Source organism: Natator depressus, chromosome 6, assembly GCF_965152275.1.
Source record: "Natator depressus isolate rNatDep1 chromosome 6, rNatDep2.hap1, whole genome shotgun sequence".
In the NCBI taxonomy this organism is placed as follows: domain Eukaryota; kingdom Metazoa; phylum Chordata; order Testudines; family Cheloniidae; genus Natator; species Natator depressus.
In genome coordinates, this window is record NC_134239.1 from 41942409 (window position 1) to 41963745 (window position 21337).

The 21337-nt window shown below is 38.3% G+C and overlaps 1 protein-coding gene across 1 annotated transcript in view; it reads left to right on the top strand.

Annotated features, from left to right (window-relative positions):
- The window catches only part of DCDC1 (doublecortin domain containing 1), a 418614-nt gene that overhangs the window by 240275 nt on the left and 157002 nt on the right, over nucleotides 1-21337 (top strand). The window contains exons 15-19 of the mRNA XM_074955137.1: nucleotides 402-539; nucleotides 9192-9310; nucleotides 12194-12254; nucleotides 18734-18892; nucleotides 19316-19473. Of these exons, the coding sequence (XP_074811238.1) occupies nucleotides 402-539; nucleotides 9192-9310; nucleotides 12194-12254; nucleotides 18734-18892; nucleotides 19316-19473 (635 nt within the window). The remainder of the gene's footprint in view (nucleotides 1-401; nucleotides 540-9191; nucleotides 9311-12193; nucleotides 12255-18733; nucleotides 18893-19315; nucleotides 19474-21337) is intronic.

Consider the following 21337-nt stretch of genomic DNA (forward strand, 5'->3'; position numbering starts at 1 on the left):
TTGCACTGCATTTAGACCCAGTGCAGGTTAGTTACCTTTCAGAGCAAGGGGGAGACTAGGATGAAGGTCTGCTCTTAGGGGAATGCAACAGTGCTTGGTGTCTTGTTTGGGATTCATGGCCAAGACGCACTCAGCCCTTAAATTGATGAAACCATAATATGTTGTAATCCAATTTATTTATTATTAGCATCATACACAAATATTTCTTCATGTATACTTACATCTGTTGGCCAAATCATCTTACTCAGAACCTGTACAGTACAAAATACCGTGTCTGCTGTAGAATGCTAAGATTGTATAGTACATTAGCAGGCATTTTGTAGTATTTGCTGAACTTTGCTAGTAGTATTAATTTAAAATACCAATTACAGTAATCCTTTTGTTTTTTTTAATATATTTAGGCTGATCCCCAGATAGTTTTTCATGTCTCTGTTGCCATGGATAAAAGGAGGAAGGCACTTCCCAGAAGAAAGGACTATCGGGATCTAAGTGTCCCATCAACACTGTGGCCTCTGGCTAACATGTGGCTGATCACAAAGGTATTGTATTGATCAGATAGGATATCAATTTTAGTGGCAATAAATGAAATTCACTGGCATAAAAGGGAAGAATAATTATAAGAGGCATCACAATTAGTCTTTGCACTCTGCAGTGTTTTGGGCTACTTCAGGGGTTTCTATTTCGTGGGCTAATAATAACATCATTATGGCAGCTTTTTCTTGATAACTTTGGTCAGACTCTATTATATTAAAGTTAGATTTTTTAAAATTCAAAATATGAATTCTCCCCTTGGGGTGAATCTTGTCCCCACCTCCCCAAGCCTACTTGGGGTTCCGCTGCATTGGGGGTTTGGGAAGGAATAGAAAGCTGGGAATCTGCACAGGGGCACATATCTTCCATGTGACATGGAGCCTGGCTGTGCAGGGTCTCTTTATACCCTACAACAGGGAAGGCGGCCACTGGAGCTTTGGCTACATGGATAGTTTCATCACCCTCAGTTTAGACTATGGAATTAATTTTACATGGAGTCAAGGGTCAGTTCCTTATAGGAGCTATAACTCATGCAACACACAGGCAACCCACTTTTTAAAAAAAAGATAAAGGATGGTATTAATGTTTTCTGCTGTTCCTTTTTTGCTAGTGGACGAAATTAGAATCCTGATACTAATCTAGAGAGCACTTAATGGATCAAGTGCTGTTTTTTGTTTTTTTCAAAGACCACTTGTTCTTCCACAACCTACCAAAACAGCTGTGCTCAGCAGTTAAGATGCAGCTGGTGAAGTACAGAATAAGACTTCTAGGTGCCAGCAACAAAGCATGCTCACTGGTCAGAGCCCAGCTGTAAAACACTGTTTCGGAGGAGACTGGAGTGAAAACAAGCTGATAGTATTTAGATCAAAATGCAGGGACTACCTTTCTGCTGAAACCTTTAAAAATAATGATATCTTTCTTGTGGCCACCATTTGATAGAGAAGACAAAAAGGATAGGCTGAAAGTAAGGATAAAAGGAAAGAGGTGGAGGGCGGGAGGGAGGCTCCAGATAAACCAATGCAAAATTTGGCCCTAATTTGCTGTGTGAAGTTGCTGTATTTTGGAGAAAGGAGACATACTGATACTAGCCATTATCTTCTGTGTTTTACTTTATGCTTTCAGTTCTGGATTAATATCAAGCAAACTGTATTTGTTACATTATGTAATGCGTTGGAAAAGAAAGTAACCTTAAGTCTTGTAAACTTCTTTCTTGTACTATACATTGGTGATGGAAATTGGACAAGCTATTATGGTAGTCTGGTATTTGTCTTAGCTCATGAAGACAACATTTTTAAACTTCATTCCTATCTTGTTGCTTCTCAGGAAGTGAATTATTACCAATGTATTTGAATAATTCATGTTATAGTACAAAAAAACAACTACAGTAGAACCTCAGAGTTATGAACACCAGAGTTCTGAACTGACCAGTCAACCACACTCCTCATTTGGAGCCAGAAGTACACAGTCAGGCAGCAGAAGAGACACCTCCCGCCCCAAAAAAGCAGGCACAGTTCATAGAATCATAGAATATCAGGATTGGAAGGGACCTCAGGAGGTCATCTAGTCCAACCCCGTGCTCAAAGCAGGACCAATCCCCAACTAAATCATCCCAGTCAGGGCTTTGTCAAGCAGTTCAGTACTGTGTTAAACATAAACTACTAAAAAAAAGGGAAAACAGCATTTTTCTTCTGCGTAGTAAAGTTTCAAAGGTATATTATGTCAATGTTCAGTTGTAAACTTTTGAAAGAACAACCATAATGTTTTGTTCAGGTACGAATATTTCAGAGTAACGAACAACCTCCATTCCCAAGATGTTCATAACACTGAGGTTGTACTGTAAATTAGTAAGTACAATTAGAAAATAACACTGTGAACTTCTCATAGTTCACATAAAAGTACTAAAAAATCAGCGTATACAACATGTTCAGCATATTGGACACTATTTTTTTCTCATTGCATGGCAGATTTAGTCACACAACTCACATTAATTTTTAGGTTTCAGAGTAGCAGCCATGTTAGTCTGTATTCGCGAAAAGAAAAGGAGTACTTGTGGCACCTTAGAGACTAACAAATTTATTTGAGCATAAGCTTTTGTGAGCTACAGCATCCGATGAAGTGAGCTGTTAGTCTCTCAGGTGCCACAAGTACTCCTTTTATTAATTTTTAGGCTACTTCTATACTAGACACTATTGGCAGCAGCATATGGGGGTATGTGTAGGTACACAGCTCAGTGAAAAACCTGCAGCATCCACACTGCAATGTGTAGCTATGTGTGTTAGAGAAAGGCTCTGGCAGAGTGGAGACAGTGGAGAAGAGCTTCAGCAGCTGCCCACTGCTGGAGCCTTTCACTGTAGCAAGGAAAGGCTATGGCAGGGAAAGACAGCGAGGAAAGTCTGAGCTTCCCCCTTGCCTTTCTGCACTGCCGGAATCTTTCCTTGTGGTGGGGAAGGGATTCAGCAGCAGAGGGCTGGCAGAGCCTTTCTTTGCTGCCTCCTCCCTTCCAGAGCCTTTCCTGCTGCGGGGGTCTTTCCCTGCAGAGGGGAAAGGCTCCAGCAGTGGCATACTACATAGCTAAAATAGCAGTGTAGACAACGAGGCATGGCTTGGAGGAGTAGAGTGTGTGTAGGGTATGTACTCACATATATAACCACACCCTTCAAGCATGTTCTTTACTCACCTAAGCTGTGCCTCACTGGCTCCTTTAAGGTATGTCTACACTGCATGCTGCTTTTGGCGGCATGTAGAGTACATTTCCACATAGCCCTCTACAAGGTGTAAATAGTACTGTAGCTGGTGAAGAGAAGAAGGGGCTGTTAGTGCTGCTGCTGCGCCCCACTCCCCCCATAACCTTGAACCAGGTGGTTAGGACACTCAGCTGGGATGTGCGAGACCCAGATTAGAATCCCCGCTCTGAAACAGACCTAAAACTGACTTTTTTCACTTCACCAGAAATTCTGAAACATTTCAAGTTTGGTTTGAACTGAACCAATTTTTATTCTTTAAATTTTTTTCAAAACTGCCACCAGACTGAAAAATCAATTATACCTCTGTTTTCTCAGCTACCAGCAGAGGGAGCATGCTAAGGACAAGAAGAGGCATGCCCAGAGTGGACTGTGCTTTGGCTATACTTGGTTGATGGGCAGCTTTAGGGGTTTGTTGAGCCCTACACAAGAACAGGAACTAAATCACGGAAAACTGGACCCTGCTGTTTTTTCACTTTTGAATGTGTGTTCTCTCATCCTTGCTGAAAAACACAGCACTAATATGGGGCCAAACTGTTTGCTAATCTTTGCAAAATTGAACTATAGGAGAGCTGAGAGCTTCCATTGCCCAACTGTATTTCAGCCAATACACTATTTCCAAACTTTAAAGAGTTTATAAATTCACTAAATTTTATGTATTTGTCATATTAAGAGTCATGCAGTTGCAGTTGTCCCAAAAATTACAGAATTATTTTAAAGAATAGAGACTAAAACCAAAATTTTATTGGCTAATATTATCAGTTTTGTAATGTGCTTGATTTGTACCATATTACATACCAGAAATTATTGCAGCCTTGCACAGATCCCATTCACATGCCAGAGGGCCTATTGTAGTTCTGAATTATGGTAGCCAATTTTGTTTGGATGTATTCCTGGAGATTTCATCTCATGATATAATCTTTAATGAAAGATCAATCTTTAATTCCTGGGGACTCCAGGACAATCCTGGAGGGTTGGCAACCCTATTCTGAATACTAATTGCTTCCCTCAGATCATTTTGTTGTGGAACTTCACCTCTGGATGAATGTAACCAGTCACAGAATGCCAAACCAGGCCTATCGAGTTCAAGTCAAATGATCTGCAACAAGACAGCCATTACACACTTGTCAAGCAGAAGCATATTGCTAACACTGTGGGAAATTGTACGCTACTTGTACTGTACTTATTTTCCTAAAAGGCATAGCTATAGTGTAAGTGGCACATCACTCAGGGGAGGGGGCACATCCATTTAACTGTTTCAGCCTGGAATAGCACCATATAAACAGGATTCTTTGGGTGTCTGTTTCTGAGAGGAGATCTAGAATGAGGTTAAAAGCAAATATCTCATTCTATAACCGTTTAAATTTTTATATGAGATATGTGCGTATGTCTATATATCAGGGTGGCCAAACTTACTGACCCTCCGAGCCCATACAACAATCTTCAGAAGTTCAAGAGCCAGGACATGCCTACCATGGCTCAGGGCTTCATCCCTGTGGGTGTCTTGGGACTTCAGCCCCATGGGACGCACCTGCCGGGGCTCAGGGCTTCAGCCCTGTTGGAGGCACCTCCCAGGGCTCAGGGCTTCAGCCCCATGGGAGGCATCTGCTGGGGCTCAGGGCTTCCGCCCTGCAGGGAGGAGGGATCTCGGGGCTTCAGCCCACGTCTGCTGAAGCCCTAAGCCTCGGCAGGCACGCTCCACAGGGTTGAAGCCCTGAGAACCCCTCCCTGATAGGCAGAAGAAGTCCTTAGCCCCACCACCCCACTGCAGGGCAGAAGCCCCAAGCTGCCCCCACCCCGTATGATAGGTAGAGAAAGGGGAGGCCACTTTAACTGTAAAAGAGGCGCATGCGACTCGCAAGCCGTGGTTTGGGCACCCCTGAGATAAATTATATCGCTCATTTATCTATATCTACATCTAACTAATAAATATGGCTTGTGAGAAGTGATTCAGGTTTTATTTTTCATTGCTTCACTTAAAGTAGTAAAATTTCCTGATTCATCCATTTAACATTAAGCATCCAAGGCCCCACTTCTGCAATGAGCTCTATATCAACACATCCCTGTGCCCAATTGGGGTCCCATTGAAGTCAGTAGGCAAGATAAAAGTCCAAATATGTAATTATTGTTCACACTTGCTCCAGTGGACTTTGGAACAATGATCCAAAGCAAGTTTGAGACATATGGAAGTAAGAGAGATTGCTCTTTAATAAACAATTTCAGATAATTAATTGACAGGCTTTTGAAATTATCTTAGCTGATTTTTTTCCCTTTGTTTTTATGTGGTATGAAAGAAACAAGTGCTGAAGTCCTCTGATTTTTTTTTCATTGGGCAGGATAAAATGAACACATTTGAATAGACTCTTTGTTACTTTATGAGCGTTTTTTCATAAATTCCCTCATAAATGCAATATCTTACATTTATTATATCATACCTAGATATGTGACATGCAATAAAGTGTCTCAGCCCATTATTCAACTATCTGATCTGCTTTGTAATATTTGATGTCAGCGTCTGGTTGTTTTGCATTATAAGAGTACTAATTTGGGGGAGTTTGTGTGATTTAAATGCTTTCTTTGCCCTCCTGCAAGTCAGAAATGTGTCTTGTTTGTCTCTCCTAATTTTGCAAGTCTCGGATCCATAATGTTGACTAAACCCTTTTGGTATTCTCCTTCTCTCATAACTGTTTTTTTGAGCTATAAAAAGCAAAATCTATACATGCAGCATGTAATTCTCAAAGATACTTGAACCCCAAAGGTTCAGAGGTTTAATGAAGATATTCATGGAAATGTTTGAATCCTTTTTTGAATCTGACCCAAATTCCTTCTGTCTGGAAATCTCAAGAAACAGCCTTTCTTGTGAGATGTCTAGTGTTTCCTGGCTTGTCAGAAGTCCTGCCATTTCAGCTTGGTGCCCTAGATGACACCACAAAATGCAGTGGCCTGTGAAATTCCAAATAAACTAAGTTACCCAAACTTTATCAAACCTTGCAACACACTTCAGTTTAAGTTTTGGATGAACATTTACTTCTGTGCTCAATTTAGCTGAACCATCCACAGTAACTTCTTGTTATGACATTTTATTATGTGGGTATAAAGGTTAATTATTGTGCATCTACCTATGACTATTATGGATTAGACAAATCACTAAAACATTTAGTTTGTTTTAAAAAAACTTCTTTGTACAGCAAGTGCCATTGAAAAGTAAATATTTATCAATAGCTATTAACCTATAGAATCTTTTATCCTGCAGTTATGTTATGTCCTGTGTGACGGGTTTGGTCACAGAAACTCCCTCAAGACTGTCACTAGATGTGCTGGGATACCACTGAGAACAACCCCCCCTGCCAGAGATGGCTTCCCTCTCCTCCCATCTTGCTGAGCTAGACACACCAGTTGGCTACAGCACAGACCAAGAGGTTGGGCCACGCCCCTTGCAGTTAACAGAAACTAAGATTCACTTAGCCCAGGGGCTTCTCAGTTAACAGAGACTTTCCCAGCATCCAGTATTCAGTCTTTCTGGAAGCCTAAACCCCAAATGAATCTGTTTTACTCTGTATAAAGCTTATACAGGGTAAACTCATAAATTGTCCACCCTCTATAACACCGATAGAAAGGTATGCACAGCTGCTTGCTCCCCCAGGTATTAATTACTAACTCTGGGTTAATTAATAAAATTGATTTTATTAAGTATAAAAAGTAGGATTTAAGTGGTTTCAAGTAATAACAGACAGAACAAAGTAAGTTACCAAGCAAAATAAAACAAAACACGCAAGTCTAAGCCTAATACAGTAGGAAACTTAACACAGATAAATCTCACCTTCAGAGATGTTCCAATAAGCTTCTTTCACAGACTAGACTCTTTCCTAGTCTGAGCCCAATCCTTTTCAGACCAATGTTGTGGTTTATGGCCTGGGTCCAGCAATCACTCATACCCCCCGTAGTTACAGTCCTTTGTTCCAGTTTCTTTCAGGCATCTCTTTGGGGTGGAGAGGCCATCTCTGTAGCCAGCTGAAGACAAAATGGAGAGGTTTCCAGGGCTTTTTATATTCTCTCTCTTGTGGGTGGAAACCCCTTTGTTCTTCTGTGAAAAATCACAGCATCAAGATGGAGTTTGTAGCCACCTGGGCAAGTCACATGTCCATGAATGATTCAGCTTTTTGCAGGCCAATGCCATTGTTTACATGTTAGTTTGAACATTCCCACGAAAGTTCAGATGTGGATTGGCATCTCCCAAAGTCCATTTTCAGTTAAGTGTTTCTTGATTGGGCATTTACTCAGAATAGTACTTTCTCAAGAAGCTGACCAAATGCTTCACTGATGCTACTTAGAATCAAACACATTGAGATACAAGAACATAGCCAATATTCATAACTTCAAATACAAAAATGATACACACATACAGACAGCATAATCATAACTAGCAAATCACAACCTTTCCATAGACACCCTTCTTAACCTCCTTTGTACAAGATTTGGTGCAACTGTAGGACCTTGGTTGCAACAATGATCTATATACAGTCACAGTTCATGTCAATAATATCACATCCTCTATACAGGGAAATACTGCAGTATCTCAGGTACCATGATGCAATAACCATTGATAGATGCTGGTATGGCAACTACTAGCTTTAAGTACTCTCTTAGCCTGTAGCATCCCAGGAGTCACTGAAATATTTAAGGTAAATAATACCTATTTTTTTAATATTTATGTACCCTAGACATAAAAAAGTCAGCTTTTCAAAATTCTATTTGCCTGTTAATCTGGAGTGCATAACTCCCACCCCCACCACCCCCATCATCATCACCAACATAATCCTGGTAAAGGGTGGGTGAGTAGATTTTGCAGCCGATCGGATAAATTTTCATGACAGTTTTCCAAGACTGATAAAAATTATGTCAGGTGATGATTTACACTTTAAACTGTCCTTATAAACATTTTCTTAGTGATAGGTGTGTACCAATAATGGAGAGGAATTATTTATGGTTGTACAAGAGGATATAACGAGAAATAATCGAATGAAAATCAGTGAATGTCAGGACAAATTCTTGACTGTGATATCCATGAGGCTGTGGAATAGGCACCCAAAAGAAGTTGTGAGACATGCTCCCCCCTTGACCATCATTGTTTAGGGCTTTTTAAGGAACACAGGACAAAGTGTTAGCAAATATTCTTTGGGGGGTCAATCCTGCTTTGGCAGGGTGCTAAGCTACTTCATCCAGTAAGTTTTTTCCTATTTTCTATTCTATCTCCCTTGTCCTATTTTTCACAATTGATAATATATTAAAATATTGCAAAAAAATGTTTGGGAAAATCTTGTTAAAATACCTGTTATCATTTTAAATGCTATTTAAAGAAATGTCATAAACTATTGTTATATGTTTCACTTCTAACAAAGCTTTCAGTCATCTGCTTTGGGAGTAAGTGTGGACATTAGAACAACAACAAAAACAGTTCAAACTAGTCTTTAAAAATGTTTAACCAGCACTGTTTCAGACTTGGAGTAAAACTTTAAATTGACTCAAAGACTATAGATTTGTTGCAATCTTTGCAGTTCACTGAACTTTTTTTCTGTGCATACATATTTCAAGTAAACTCTGTAGTTATAAGGATAGCAAGTGACACGTTATGGACCCTAAATCGTTGCACTGTGAAATATGCACAGAAAAAGGACAAATGAAGATATCAAGGGTCTGTTCTATTTTGCACTGAACTGTAAAATGCCACCCTTGTTGTACAGAAGATCACTGGTTCTGAGCAGGGATCATTGACTGCTAAGTTGTGGGTAGTGTTTCACTTTCTGCAACTGTTAATATCCTGGGTTATCCAGGCATAATGACCTCTCCATTTGTGACACATTGTTGAATTTTCTGGTTCTTTTAACTTATTCAAACCCTTTTTTCTCCATTCATTGGAAGGCTGGAATGATTCTGAGTCGAGCTATGGTACAGAGCTGCCTAGCTATTGGTCATCCAATTAGAGTTGAGACGGATGATGACACATCTCTGGAAGGATATAAGTTAACAGTACAGAAAAGGTACTGATAATATGTTGCTTGTGCCATATGTAGAATTATATGGGTAATTTGAATGTTATTGGGAAGTGCTGCTGTACTGTTTTATTTCAATGTTCCCGAATCATATATGTTGTTCAATGTATTATTATAGCTGACCTTTCATCTTCAAATTCCTACTGGAGTCAGAATTTCAATTATAACTGGTCATCTAATTATTAGTCATATCTATCTCTCTTTTAAAGATTTTAAATAATCATAAAGGTGTGGACAGTTTAAGAATGTAGCTTATTTGAAATATAGAAGCTAAAAATGGAGTTGAAGCTACAATATAGTGTTTGCTTTTCCCAGTCTGAATGCGCTCTGATTTCTGCTAATCCTGCAATTTTATTGGGGCAGATCCTGCAGTCAGTGGAGCTATGACAATTTACGCCAGCTGAGTTCTGTTAGTTGAGCACTGGAATATTGTCCTTCTCCCCTTCTCCTTCCCCACCAAACACAAAAAAGTAAAGTTACTTGTTGTGTTATATGCTAACAGTAACTCTTTCTTATCTTGGCCATCACCATCAGACTTTCTTTTCTTCAGGATCACATAATCTACATGATTTTTCACTTTGTCCCTTATAACTATAAACCTGATTCAAAGTTCTTTGAAATCAATGGAAAAACATACAACAATGGAAGATATCGAATTTTGCTATCTGAAATGGAAACTCCACAACATGAAGAAAAAGGAAGCAAAACTTAACAGTGACATCTACTTCCTTAGCAAATGCAGGAAACAAAACATCATCCCAGAGGTCTCGCGATCTATAACCTTCTGATCACTAAATGCAACTCCAAATATGCTGAACAGCTCTGCAGACGGATGTCAGAAACATACTATCATGAAAAAACATTCAGTTTAGACTGAATATGTAAGGTTGGGATCACTTAGAGCAGTATAAGCAAAAGGCAAAACTACTTGCAACAGGATTTGTATTTTTATTTTTTTGCTATTCATTACAAACTCTCCCAGGGACTTGTTTGCAATTTTTTTTGCTTAAAAATGAACTCCTTTCTAAGATATAAAATGCATGTGCCATTCCAGTGTTCTTACTACTAGATAATCCATCGTGGAAGCCACAAGAATGGTTTTGTCAGGTATAGATTCAAATTCTCATTCAAGAACTCCATAGTATGCACAGTAGTGTATACAACTTATGTTTTGGTGTTGGGCATTCACAACAAAAGCTTCTTTGCTTTATCCCCTTTTGACCTCCAGTTTTTGTGTGTGTTCTTCATTTTACATACCAGATGTTTTACAAGCTGTATATTAGCATTATTAATTACATGCTCAGGCATGGTTTAAAGAACTCATTGTATCCACAGACTTCCACACTGGAAAACATCAACAGGTACATACAAATGACAAAGGAACCACCTCAGTAACATGGTACAGTTCTAAAAATTCTTACTGAAGAAGTAGCCCTGATTTATATGAGTATTCCCATTGAAGTCTATTTGTGTGCATAAGGACTACATGTGATTTAGCAAGCTGGCCTCAATTCTGAAAATTAAATATTATGAAATATGGAATCTGACTTAGGTACACTGGGTAACATTCACGTTTATTAACAAATAAACATTTCCAATATTGTTTTAGCAAGCCTACCCTAGAAAGAAAGATCAAGGCAAAGTTTTTTAGTAGATTATATCTGTTAACCTGATCAGCATGGGAGATCTTTTATTAATATTGTATATTCCCAATGGCATAGTTCTCAGGGTCACTATTCCTTTTATGCCTATACTTCCCAGCAAAGGAACAATTGCATAGGATAGGGTGCATGTTTTACTAGACCATTGGGCATATTGATTTTTATATTCATGGATATGTAGATCAAATTGAAATAACCTAAAGGGGGCTGATGTGATGCCCCAGGAGATTTACAGATGTCAAGTTTCCTAGTAACTTTGGGTATGTTTCTACTCTGGGTGCACTCCCTGCAGAAAAATAGCACAGTGTGTCATTGAGATCTGTCACTCGCTGACACTTAGGGGAAAAAACTCCTCTACCTACACTAGGTCATTCCCAAGACATGTCCCATATGAATAAGATTGTGCACTGAACCTAGTTTTGATTTATTTACATTTAAAGTAAATGTTACACAAGTCAGACACACATGATCTTTTGCCTGCTGATATATCCTTAAGCAAATGTCCAGGTATTGGAATGATAAGATGTCTTTTTTTTCTTCTATAGGACACTACCTCAGAAATGAATTTTTGTAAACACCCTGAAACTAAAGGGCAGGAGCAACCTTTATTTAAAGATCTGATAAAATTGCACTGATTTAAGGAACTTCTTGTTTTGAAGTGTTTATATTGTTTAATATTGAAATATCGTTAACTGATTTAAAAATCATAAGATAATATTAAGATTGAGAAAGATATGAAATCTAGGAAACTAAACCTTAAGGTCCATCCTCCTTCTTCAGCTTGTGCTATTTTGAAGCCCTTTGCCCCAGAAATAAGGCATCATGAGTTAAAATCCCGGTGTCAAGTTAGAATTTGGGATTTCTCAGTTAGTATCACAACTTGAACACGAAGAATTTTTTAAAATCTGATTCCTTATATGGTGTGGTCAAAAGAAATGCTGATGGATTATCTAAAACACAATAAGAAAACAGAAAAGGAAATAGGTTTTCAGTATCACTGGCATGTTTAATTTCTTCTTTTCAGAATAGCTTTTTGGTTTTTTAAAATATGTATCATGACTCATCAGGCAAAAGTGAAAAATGCATCTTTTATTTGGGAAATCTCACTCTGGAAACTAAAAGTGTACATGCCATTTGTGTGTTAATTTGTTTTTTATTATTTAGTAAGAACTAAGCAGGTTAACTCTTTGATTATACCTTTCCATTACAGAGACGAAAGCAGCATTTATCAACACTGGGGTTTTGGAAATGATGGTTCTATCTATTGTAAGGTGCGTGCTTCGTAAGTATGTTTGAAGGAAGCCGGGGGGGGGGGGGGGGGTTAATTGGTTTACTCTCCTTTTCATACTTTCACATGAAACCTATTAATCTAGGAAAGTTATGTGCATGTGGTGAAGAAAGCACCATCCTGCATTAATAATTTCAATATTTTTGTTTTAAGTTGTCTCCATGTTAACATTAGAACGTTCTATAAAAATATTTTTTCAGTTATTGGTGTCTCTTTTAAATTTGCTTTTATCCTTTGATTTTTAATGCTTTCCTTCATCATTATTTTACACACATCTATTATGATTTATAACTAGTTTTATATAAATAAAAATGCAACATTATTCTTCATTTAATTGATATGAGAGAATTCACTGGCCAGAAATCGGTATTTGTAAGGAAGGCTAAAGCTAAAAGCAATATAAGGTGCTACTGCCATCTGAAATGAGAGGCATGCTTCGTTGCTTTTATATTCATTTGTTAAGAGAGGCTTAAACACATATGGGGCTGGAACTTGAGCCCCTTAAGCCCAAGTCTTGCGCTGCCACTGACTAACAGAGTTTTTAATGTAAACATTCAAAGAGCTTTAAATTTAGTGATTTTGTACATGGAACAAAACATAGAGACAGCTTCAGCAAACAATGGGATATTCTTTTGTTAAAAAGAGGTGTAGGAAGGCCTCTCCACATTTTGATTGGGAAAGAAGGGAATGCCTATTTATGGTATTTGTGTATTGTGGGGAATATTTAAAGGACAGTTCTCAAGTTAAGTGATTGTGAGGCAATTGTTTTAGTCAAACTCTGAGTCAACGACCACACAGCACCTTTAAACAGTGCGGGTGGGAGTCGGGGCATTGTTTGGCTTGCCAGGGAAGAGAGAATAGTACTTTACAGCCAGGAGTGGGAATGAGGCTCAGAAGCTGCTGCAAAAGGGGGCGTGGGTCAGTGTGGTGATGCTGACGCTGAGTCTCCTCCTCAGGGACCAGAAGGGCGGGGGAGGTCAAATGGGGCAAGCCCAGTGGGAGAAGCCCCTTTTCCGAGGACCAGGCAGAGCAGCACCCACCCTACCTCCCCTTGAGGCAGCAAAATGCCAGGTTTGCTCAGGACCTGCTGTGGCTGTTGTGCTAGCTGCTCCTTTCTAGGGGCTGGGAAGGAATTTTCCCCTCACCACCAGATTGGTCAAGGTGGAGAGGGGTGGGGTTTTTGTTTTTTTGCTTTCCCCACAGCAGGTTCAGGGAGGGCTTCGTTATGGTGAGTAGGGAAGGGAGTTAGGCTATGATGTCACAACTCATTATATAAGTGTGGGGGCGGCTGCCCAGTGCAGGGACTCCATAGAGAAGGGCTGCAACGACTGGATAAGTGGCTTGGTAAAGGTCTTAAAACACCTTAAAAGAAGTGGTTGTTAAAAGAGCAGAATGGAAGTCCGGAGGGAGGCGGGGGAGGGAGGTATTCAGGTCTCCTATGACCGGCACAGCAGGGAGCCAACCCCCTTTCTTATAGCCCACCGTAACCCTTATTCAAGGGGGAAATAGTAAGGTCTCAGCAAAGGGACTCGCCTTGCCTCAGCCTCCCTGCATCAATCGGTGTCTCCTCTGAGAGACCCCTTTCCTGCCTGCATTCAAGCCTCTCCCTGGGGAGGGCAAGAGTTGGCCAAGCAGGGAAAGTCTGACTTTTGTTTCTGAATTTGCAGATGTGCCATTGAGCTGTGGAAGGCCTTGGGTGAAGGTCTCAGCAACGGGTTGGCCGGGGGCCCTGGGTGGAAAAAGAGGGGGCTAGCAGAAGCGCCCAGGTAGTTAGTGAATGATCATGGAGTTACCTGCACTGTCCACTTTTATCTGCTGGATAGTCCCAGACACCTAATAATAAAGTTGTTACCTGATTAAAACCATATCAGGTGTCTCCTGTCCCTCTTTCGATATAGCCAGACAAAGCCCACTTCTTAAAAAATAAAATCAACCAACAAACTAAAACCTGAAGATGATGACATTAAAAATACCAACCCACTTACACTTGTGATTGTCCTTTTTGTAAATACAATGGGCTGCTGGCTGTTGTGCTTACTCTCTAACAGGTAAAGGAAACACCACTCTTCAAATACATTACTGGTGAAATAGGAATATATTTCTCTGAGTATATTTGCTGTCAAGAAGTTCCTTTTTAGTGACCGCAGTCACATCAAGTCTCTGAATGACAGTGTTAATGTGGGCAACATGAGTGCAATGGCCTTTAGTGTATAGTGTTGACAAAGAGACTCTTTTTATTTTGTATGGGTGAAGATGAATGTCCTCACACTGCAGCTTAAATGAATGAATTCTGATATATTTTAGGTCAGTTCATATGTGTGGGCATTAGGGATCCATGGACAGTAGTATTTGGCTAACATTCACTCTCTTCTCCCCTCCTTGCCCTTCCAACTCAAATAATGGGCTGTATACCACTAGTGGCTTAGGTGGGGTGATGTCCAGTGCCTTTTGCAAAGATTAATTGAACTGTACTTTACCAGGACCTAAAAAGTTTCAGTGGCTCTTGAATGTGCCGTGAATCTTCTGAAAATGTGCACTGAAATGTTGGGAACATGTACAGTGTTAAAATCTGCTAACTTACAGAAAATAATAGAATACTCAGTCCAGCAGGAAATCAATAGCAGGCCTGTCACTAGCATTGTCTGCCTGGGACCAGCCTTCCATTTTCCTCCCACTCAGATGGACATTCTATCGGAATGATTAGATACTACTGTTCACACAACCCTGATGGACTGACAGAATGGAGAGACAGTAGAAGTGTTCTCTCTTTCTTTACCTGCTGAGTACAGCACTTCATCCTTTTTCATTATGCATAGTGATTTTTCGTCTGCTGGCTTTTTAAAACCCTTTGTGTACTCTCTATATAATATTGACTTCCAAAATTTCTACTACTTAACTGCTGACAACAGAACATTTCTGTTCAATTCTGGCCTGTGCTTGACTCACTGAGAAGTGGGTGCTAACAATTAGTAGTTCTAATCCCCAAATGGTGTATTTTTCTGTATATTTCCTAGCACATTCACTTTACCTGCAGTGTCATGTTTTAAGTTGCAGCATGTGTCAGCCAACAAGAACTGACACAGTAAAATGGCATAAGACAATGTAATGGTATGTGACACATTCATATTGAAAGGGAAACCACTTTCTTTGGAATTAATATCTGCTATTCACTGATTAATTATATTTGTAAATAATTTACAATCTATTATTTATACTGCTTAAATATAATTGTCTTCTGTACTATGTAAACTTTTATAGGCAATACTATAAAATGATCAAATGCTGTAGTATAAAGTGCTTATTCCTAATCTGACACTGATATCTCTTTCCAGTCTCTTGACAATATCATTGCTGTAAAGTACAGTACAAGTTAACCTCTCAAACACCTTAGTGTTATGCATTGAGGATAAATTAACTTTTTGGGTTTCTTCTCTAAATATTATCTTCAAAACTGTAATTGTTGCCCTTAGTCGCAATGGGCCAATTTCTATACTCTTCACTCTGATTTAAATCAATAGAAACTTTACCTGAAAAATAACTTCAAGTTTGATCTCCTTATAAACAAGGGTAGAAATCAGATTTCAACTACTTCTAGAAATCAATAAATGCTAACTGTGCTCTTTAATAGCCATACTTTGTTATGGATTGTGCATTTATGCCTGTCACTGGCATCATCATGAATATTGTGCACTTACAGCAAATTTAATCCTAAAAGTGAAACACATTAAAGCCTATGGGTAACATTTTCAAAAGTGCCTAAGTACCATTTTCAAAAGTGATTTAGACATGTGGGAGTCAATGGGACTTAGGCTCCTAACTCACTTAAGCACTTTTGAAATTTTTATGGGAGATCTAGTGTAGTATATCAGATCTGAGTTAACGACAGTGATAAACTGTGAATAAACAAGTGAGTGTGCTGCATCAAATTCTAGATACACAACTAGCGAGACTCAATATTATTGACAGCAGAAAAAAATCTAATCTGTTCCTCAGAAAATGAAAGCCACTTATTGTATTGCTTTTTGTGTTTGAGAAGTTTACTTCAAAATACAGTGAGTTCAGAAGAAAAAAATCCTCACAGATGAAGAAAGGTTGATTGTAAACTAACTGAAAAGCAAGACACTACAACTAAGGCACAAAATATTGAACTTTATCATTAGATGCATCTACTAAAATTGGTCATATTATCAACAGCTATTGTAATGTTAACATTATCAAGTGATCTCAGAATATGTGGAACAAAAAAGTTCTCTCAGATCTGCAGGGCAGCCCTTATGTTCTGTTTTCCATCTGGGCTCCGAAATTTCATTAATATCCATGGGTAATCTACAGAATTGGCGTTGCAGAATATTGTTTAGAAAGAGTGCTAAAATACAATAGCAATAGGTGCTTTATAAATGAAATAGATAGATTAGATGGACTGGACTCAAGAGCTACCCAGTGGAATGTTTACCCTTGTGTTTATGAAATACACTAATAACAGCAATCACTATCATCTAGTGTGTGTTTAGCAGACGATGCCCACAGAACTATTAATGAGAAGGAGTGTATTTTTTTTAAAAAAAAAATTTCATATTTGCAGTTTCGAAGTATAGTACTTAACTAGTGTTTGAATATTTTTCCATGAAAAAATAGTAAAAGTGATCATAAAGCTGTAAAGTACATTTGTGGCTGTCAAAGATCCACCGGAAATGCTATGCCTCTAACCTTTACAAAGTGTCTCTGGGAGGCTACATCATTAAAGCTAAACCCTAGGCCTCCACTTTTTACGAAGGGCTCCGCGGCTCGACTGCCATGAGACTGGATCATTGTCTTCCGTGCTGCTATTTTTCACCATGGCGCCTTCAGCTGGTCCAAAAGAGTATAACCCTCCAGTTGGGAACTTACCCCTCTTGAGAGCTATGCAACCAGCACATGTTTTGCAATGACATAGGACAGCCTTTTCAAAACAAGCCGTCTTTCGTTAATCAACTGACATTCAGTGTGTATGGTCCTCAGATTAGAATAAAAAGCAGAATTTATAGATGTGTCCATATCGGCAGTGTTGCCTACCTCTTTGGCCCAAAGCATCCAGGATTCCATCTCTCCCACTGCACTGGGCAACAGCGTTCTTACAGTTTTCCCACACCTTTGTCATCTACTGCTTTCACATGTTCTGCCTCCAATGGCTGGTAGTCATTAAAAGTTAATGTCTGGCTGTTGGTCTTCCATTGAATTTCCAAGGTAATACCATTCATGTTGACAGTGCTTGCTAGTTCATTCATATCAACCAAGACTTGTCTATTGTGATCAACGTCCATCTCTTATTCCCCTGTCCCAGAGGATAAATTGATTCCATCAGTTCTAATAGGTCATAATACAAAAGTGAGTGGGTAAACTGAGCCATGCATATTTTTCATAAAAATACGTAATTTCCCCACATTCTCCATAATGACTGTAAGCAAGAAATACTTTCATTTAGGCATAATCCAGCCTCCTTCACCATGGCCACCTATGACCCTTTGAAAGCTACTTAGGTTGAAGTAGCTTCTGAGGAGTGACAATGCAATCACTTCGCAGCCTGGGCTAAGGAAATGAGGCTGATGATGTTACCCTGATGGAAGATATGGTGATTTTGATGTTGGTTAAGTGGCTGAGAATGCAGAGGTCCCTTCCTGCTCAAAGGAAATAGGGTGTTATTGCTAGGATATGATAATTTCACCTGGAACATCTTCATAGAATCTCAGGGTTGGAAGGTACCTCAGGAGGTCATCTAATCCAACCCCCTGCTCAAAGCAGGACCAATCCCCAATTTTTATCCCAGATCCCTAAATGGCTCCCTCAAGGATTGAACTCACAACCCTGGCTTTAGCAGGCCAATGCTCAAACCACTGAGCTATCCCTCCCCCTCTATGGTCTTAGCTAACTTGATAGGCTAGCAAGGTCAATAGTTGGCAACTGAATTTTATTGTTGGTTAAAAAATAAAATGTAGTCATTTCACGACTCAGAGCTTTTTTTCCCATCTGAGATGGTAAAACATGTTTGGGTTCATGCCTTTTTGAGAAGTGGCATTCTGCTAATATCTTATACTTCAGAGGCTAGCTAAATATCATGCTCATATTTAATTACATATAATTACTTAAAGATAGGGATACAATATTCGTTTTAACAGAGAGTAATAAGAAAAACTTTATTCCATTTATGTGGGTGTTTCAGTCTTAAAAACTGTCAGTTCATATTCTTAAATTACTCCTTAGTCTTTACATAGTGTATTTTCACTGTGGTACATCTGTAAAAGTCATTATGTAAACTGAATTAGGAAAACTTCATGAAATACAAAGTTATTTATATGCAGTAACTTTTGTGACATTGCCTATATCAACCACTCTTCCCACAATTCCTGGTGTGTAGTTTGTTGTAATTCTGCTGATATACCCTAATGTTACTGTTTGTCACTCTTCTGCCTTTGTCCTTTCCTACAGGCTTACCCTGAGTTTGTCCTGACCTACCTAGAGGAGCTAAATGTAAGAGAGGAGGTGACCCAGATGGAACACCAGATCCACCATGGGGCCTGGTCTACAGCTCATCAGGAGATAGAGAGCAGCTCAGCAGAAGAGGTCACTGTACCAAGCCAGAGGCAGGTCAGAGACAGTCTTTTCAAAAATACATTTTTAAAAGAGAGACGTTAACCTCTGCCATCTGTATTTGTTTAAATAAATAAACTTATTTGCTTTTGTTAATTTAAAAATGTGAGACAAATACATTTACTATGGGCAAGATTTTAATGAATGCAACTTTTTTTTGTTCCAAACCTTGTACAGTTTGAGCCTCGTTTATTTTATTGAGTGACAATTTGTTGAAATTGCACATTCTGTATATCTGAAAGAAGTTATAAAAAAAAATCACTGCTTCCTTAGATTTCTGTTTCTTGATAAATCTTGACATAGTTATTTGGATTTCAACATTTTCTGTTGATCAACTGAAAAAGTACTTACTTGAAAAAGTAGCTACATGCTGTTTTAATTAACAATATATAAATTGCATGATTGTATTTCATTTTTTAGGTTCTGCAAAAAAATGTCAACAATCCCAATCAGAAACAACTTTCAGGTCCTTTGGACGCCCATTTAATGCCTGCAGGTCCCCTAAGGGAGACTATGCAGCTGACAGTCGCACTGGTGAGGAAACTAGAAGAGAAACATCCTAAGGCCTCAGCTCAAAGGTAAGCCACTGACAGAACTGATATTTATTGTTCAATGACATTAGATGTTTTCCTTCAGTTTCATGTAAGATTGATTTCCTGGATATTATTGAAATATCTCAGAAGCCCTCTGGCTTGTAAGCAAACATGGATTTTTGACCAAAATTAATGAAAAGGGGTGACATTTATGTGCATAAAGATTGATGTGTACACCCAGTTTGATAGTAATTGAGGAATTTACTTTTAAATCCTATCCATAAACCTCACAGAACTCAAAGTAATATGACTTCTATTGACGTTATGTGACATGGTTTGTGCCACTAGACTTTTAGGGTTACATAATAAATGTTTCATTATAAACCGGAAATTCAGGCTGAGCTGCAGCATGGCAAAGCACGTTGGGTCCATAACCTAAGATTATATTTTGGTTAAAGCTATATCTAAAAAGTAATCTTTTTAGTAATTTGAAATTACAGAGGGAAAGTATAGTAGCAGCTTCAAGCTTCTATAATTAACACAAAAATACTTCCTTTTCTTAAATTTATATTTGATAGATTATCCTCTTTGTGGGCAACCATGTTGAATTATTTTAGAGCAAAATATTAAAAATGATTGGCCTATCATTCAGAAGACGAGTCTAGTAGACATTCATGGTATTTTTTTCAATAAAAATTCAATATTGAATTTTAGCAGTTATTTTTTTTCATATAGTATGTGAACCTTGAAATTATAGTAAGATTTACAGCATCAGATCAATAATATACGTTTAAAAATTACCTTAGTAGTAGAAATTGTCCCAACTAATTAATAATAATAAAATAATGATAATAAAATAATATAATACAAATAACTCCAAATACTGGGATATTCAGATTATTGAAGATACCTTTAAACTTCTTCCTTTCCAGGAAATATTGCACATAGATGAATTGCCATTGGTTAATGCTTTGATTTTATTTCGGGAAAGTGCTGTTTTATAGCCAGTATTTCTGGGAATAATGTACTATATAAGTTCTAATACTACCTAGTAATTATACAGCTCATCAAAGCACTGAAGAGTTTTAGCAAAATCCATGAATAATAATGTTCAGCCAAGCTTTAAAGTTAACAATCGTTAATACTATTGTGTTTAAAAGATAAAATGTAAGAGCTCCAAATCAGCTAATACAGGCTATACTGGCTCTTTCAAAAATATTCTGAAATGCAAAGGTAAGCCTAACATAACATCATTTATTTATTCTACAAATCTTAGAGTATATATTCCTAGGGTCTTAAGTTATTGTGTGATGTTACAGTGTTACCATGTATTATGTTACGTTGCATGTTATGATATGTGCGACATGACCTAAGCACAATGGGAAAAGTTAAGAATAAAGTGTACTAACTACGAATTTACATGCTTTGGGGTATTTTTACAACTTTACTGTAACTAAAATGATCTGGAGGCTAAAGAGCAGCTCTGACAGAACACAGGCTTTGATTCAGAAATGTATCCTTGTAATCAAGATAGCGTGTTCTTAACTTTATGAATCTCCTTAATTCCCATGGGATTTATGCATGCTGGAGTGTCTTATTGAGTTGTGGTCTTTTGTACTAAGAAGTAAAACACATACTAATATCTTTAATTTGTAACAAAATTATTTTATAGTCAATAACATTCTGGACTAAAATGTTTAAGTGGGAACAATACTAGTTGATAAAATGTTTAGGTCACCTTCCTTATCAAACATAGCAAATCCTCTATATTCTCTTCCTCTGCTTTTTTTGGTCCCAATCTGTGATATAATATTGCTGTAGACTATTAAATATCTGCAGCATTCCACCTAGTTATAGTTTGTAAAACATGTTGAGTATCTTTCCAGAAGACAAATGCTGTATAAAATGT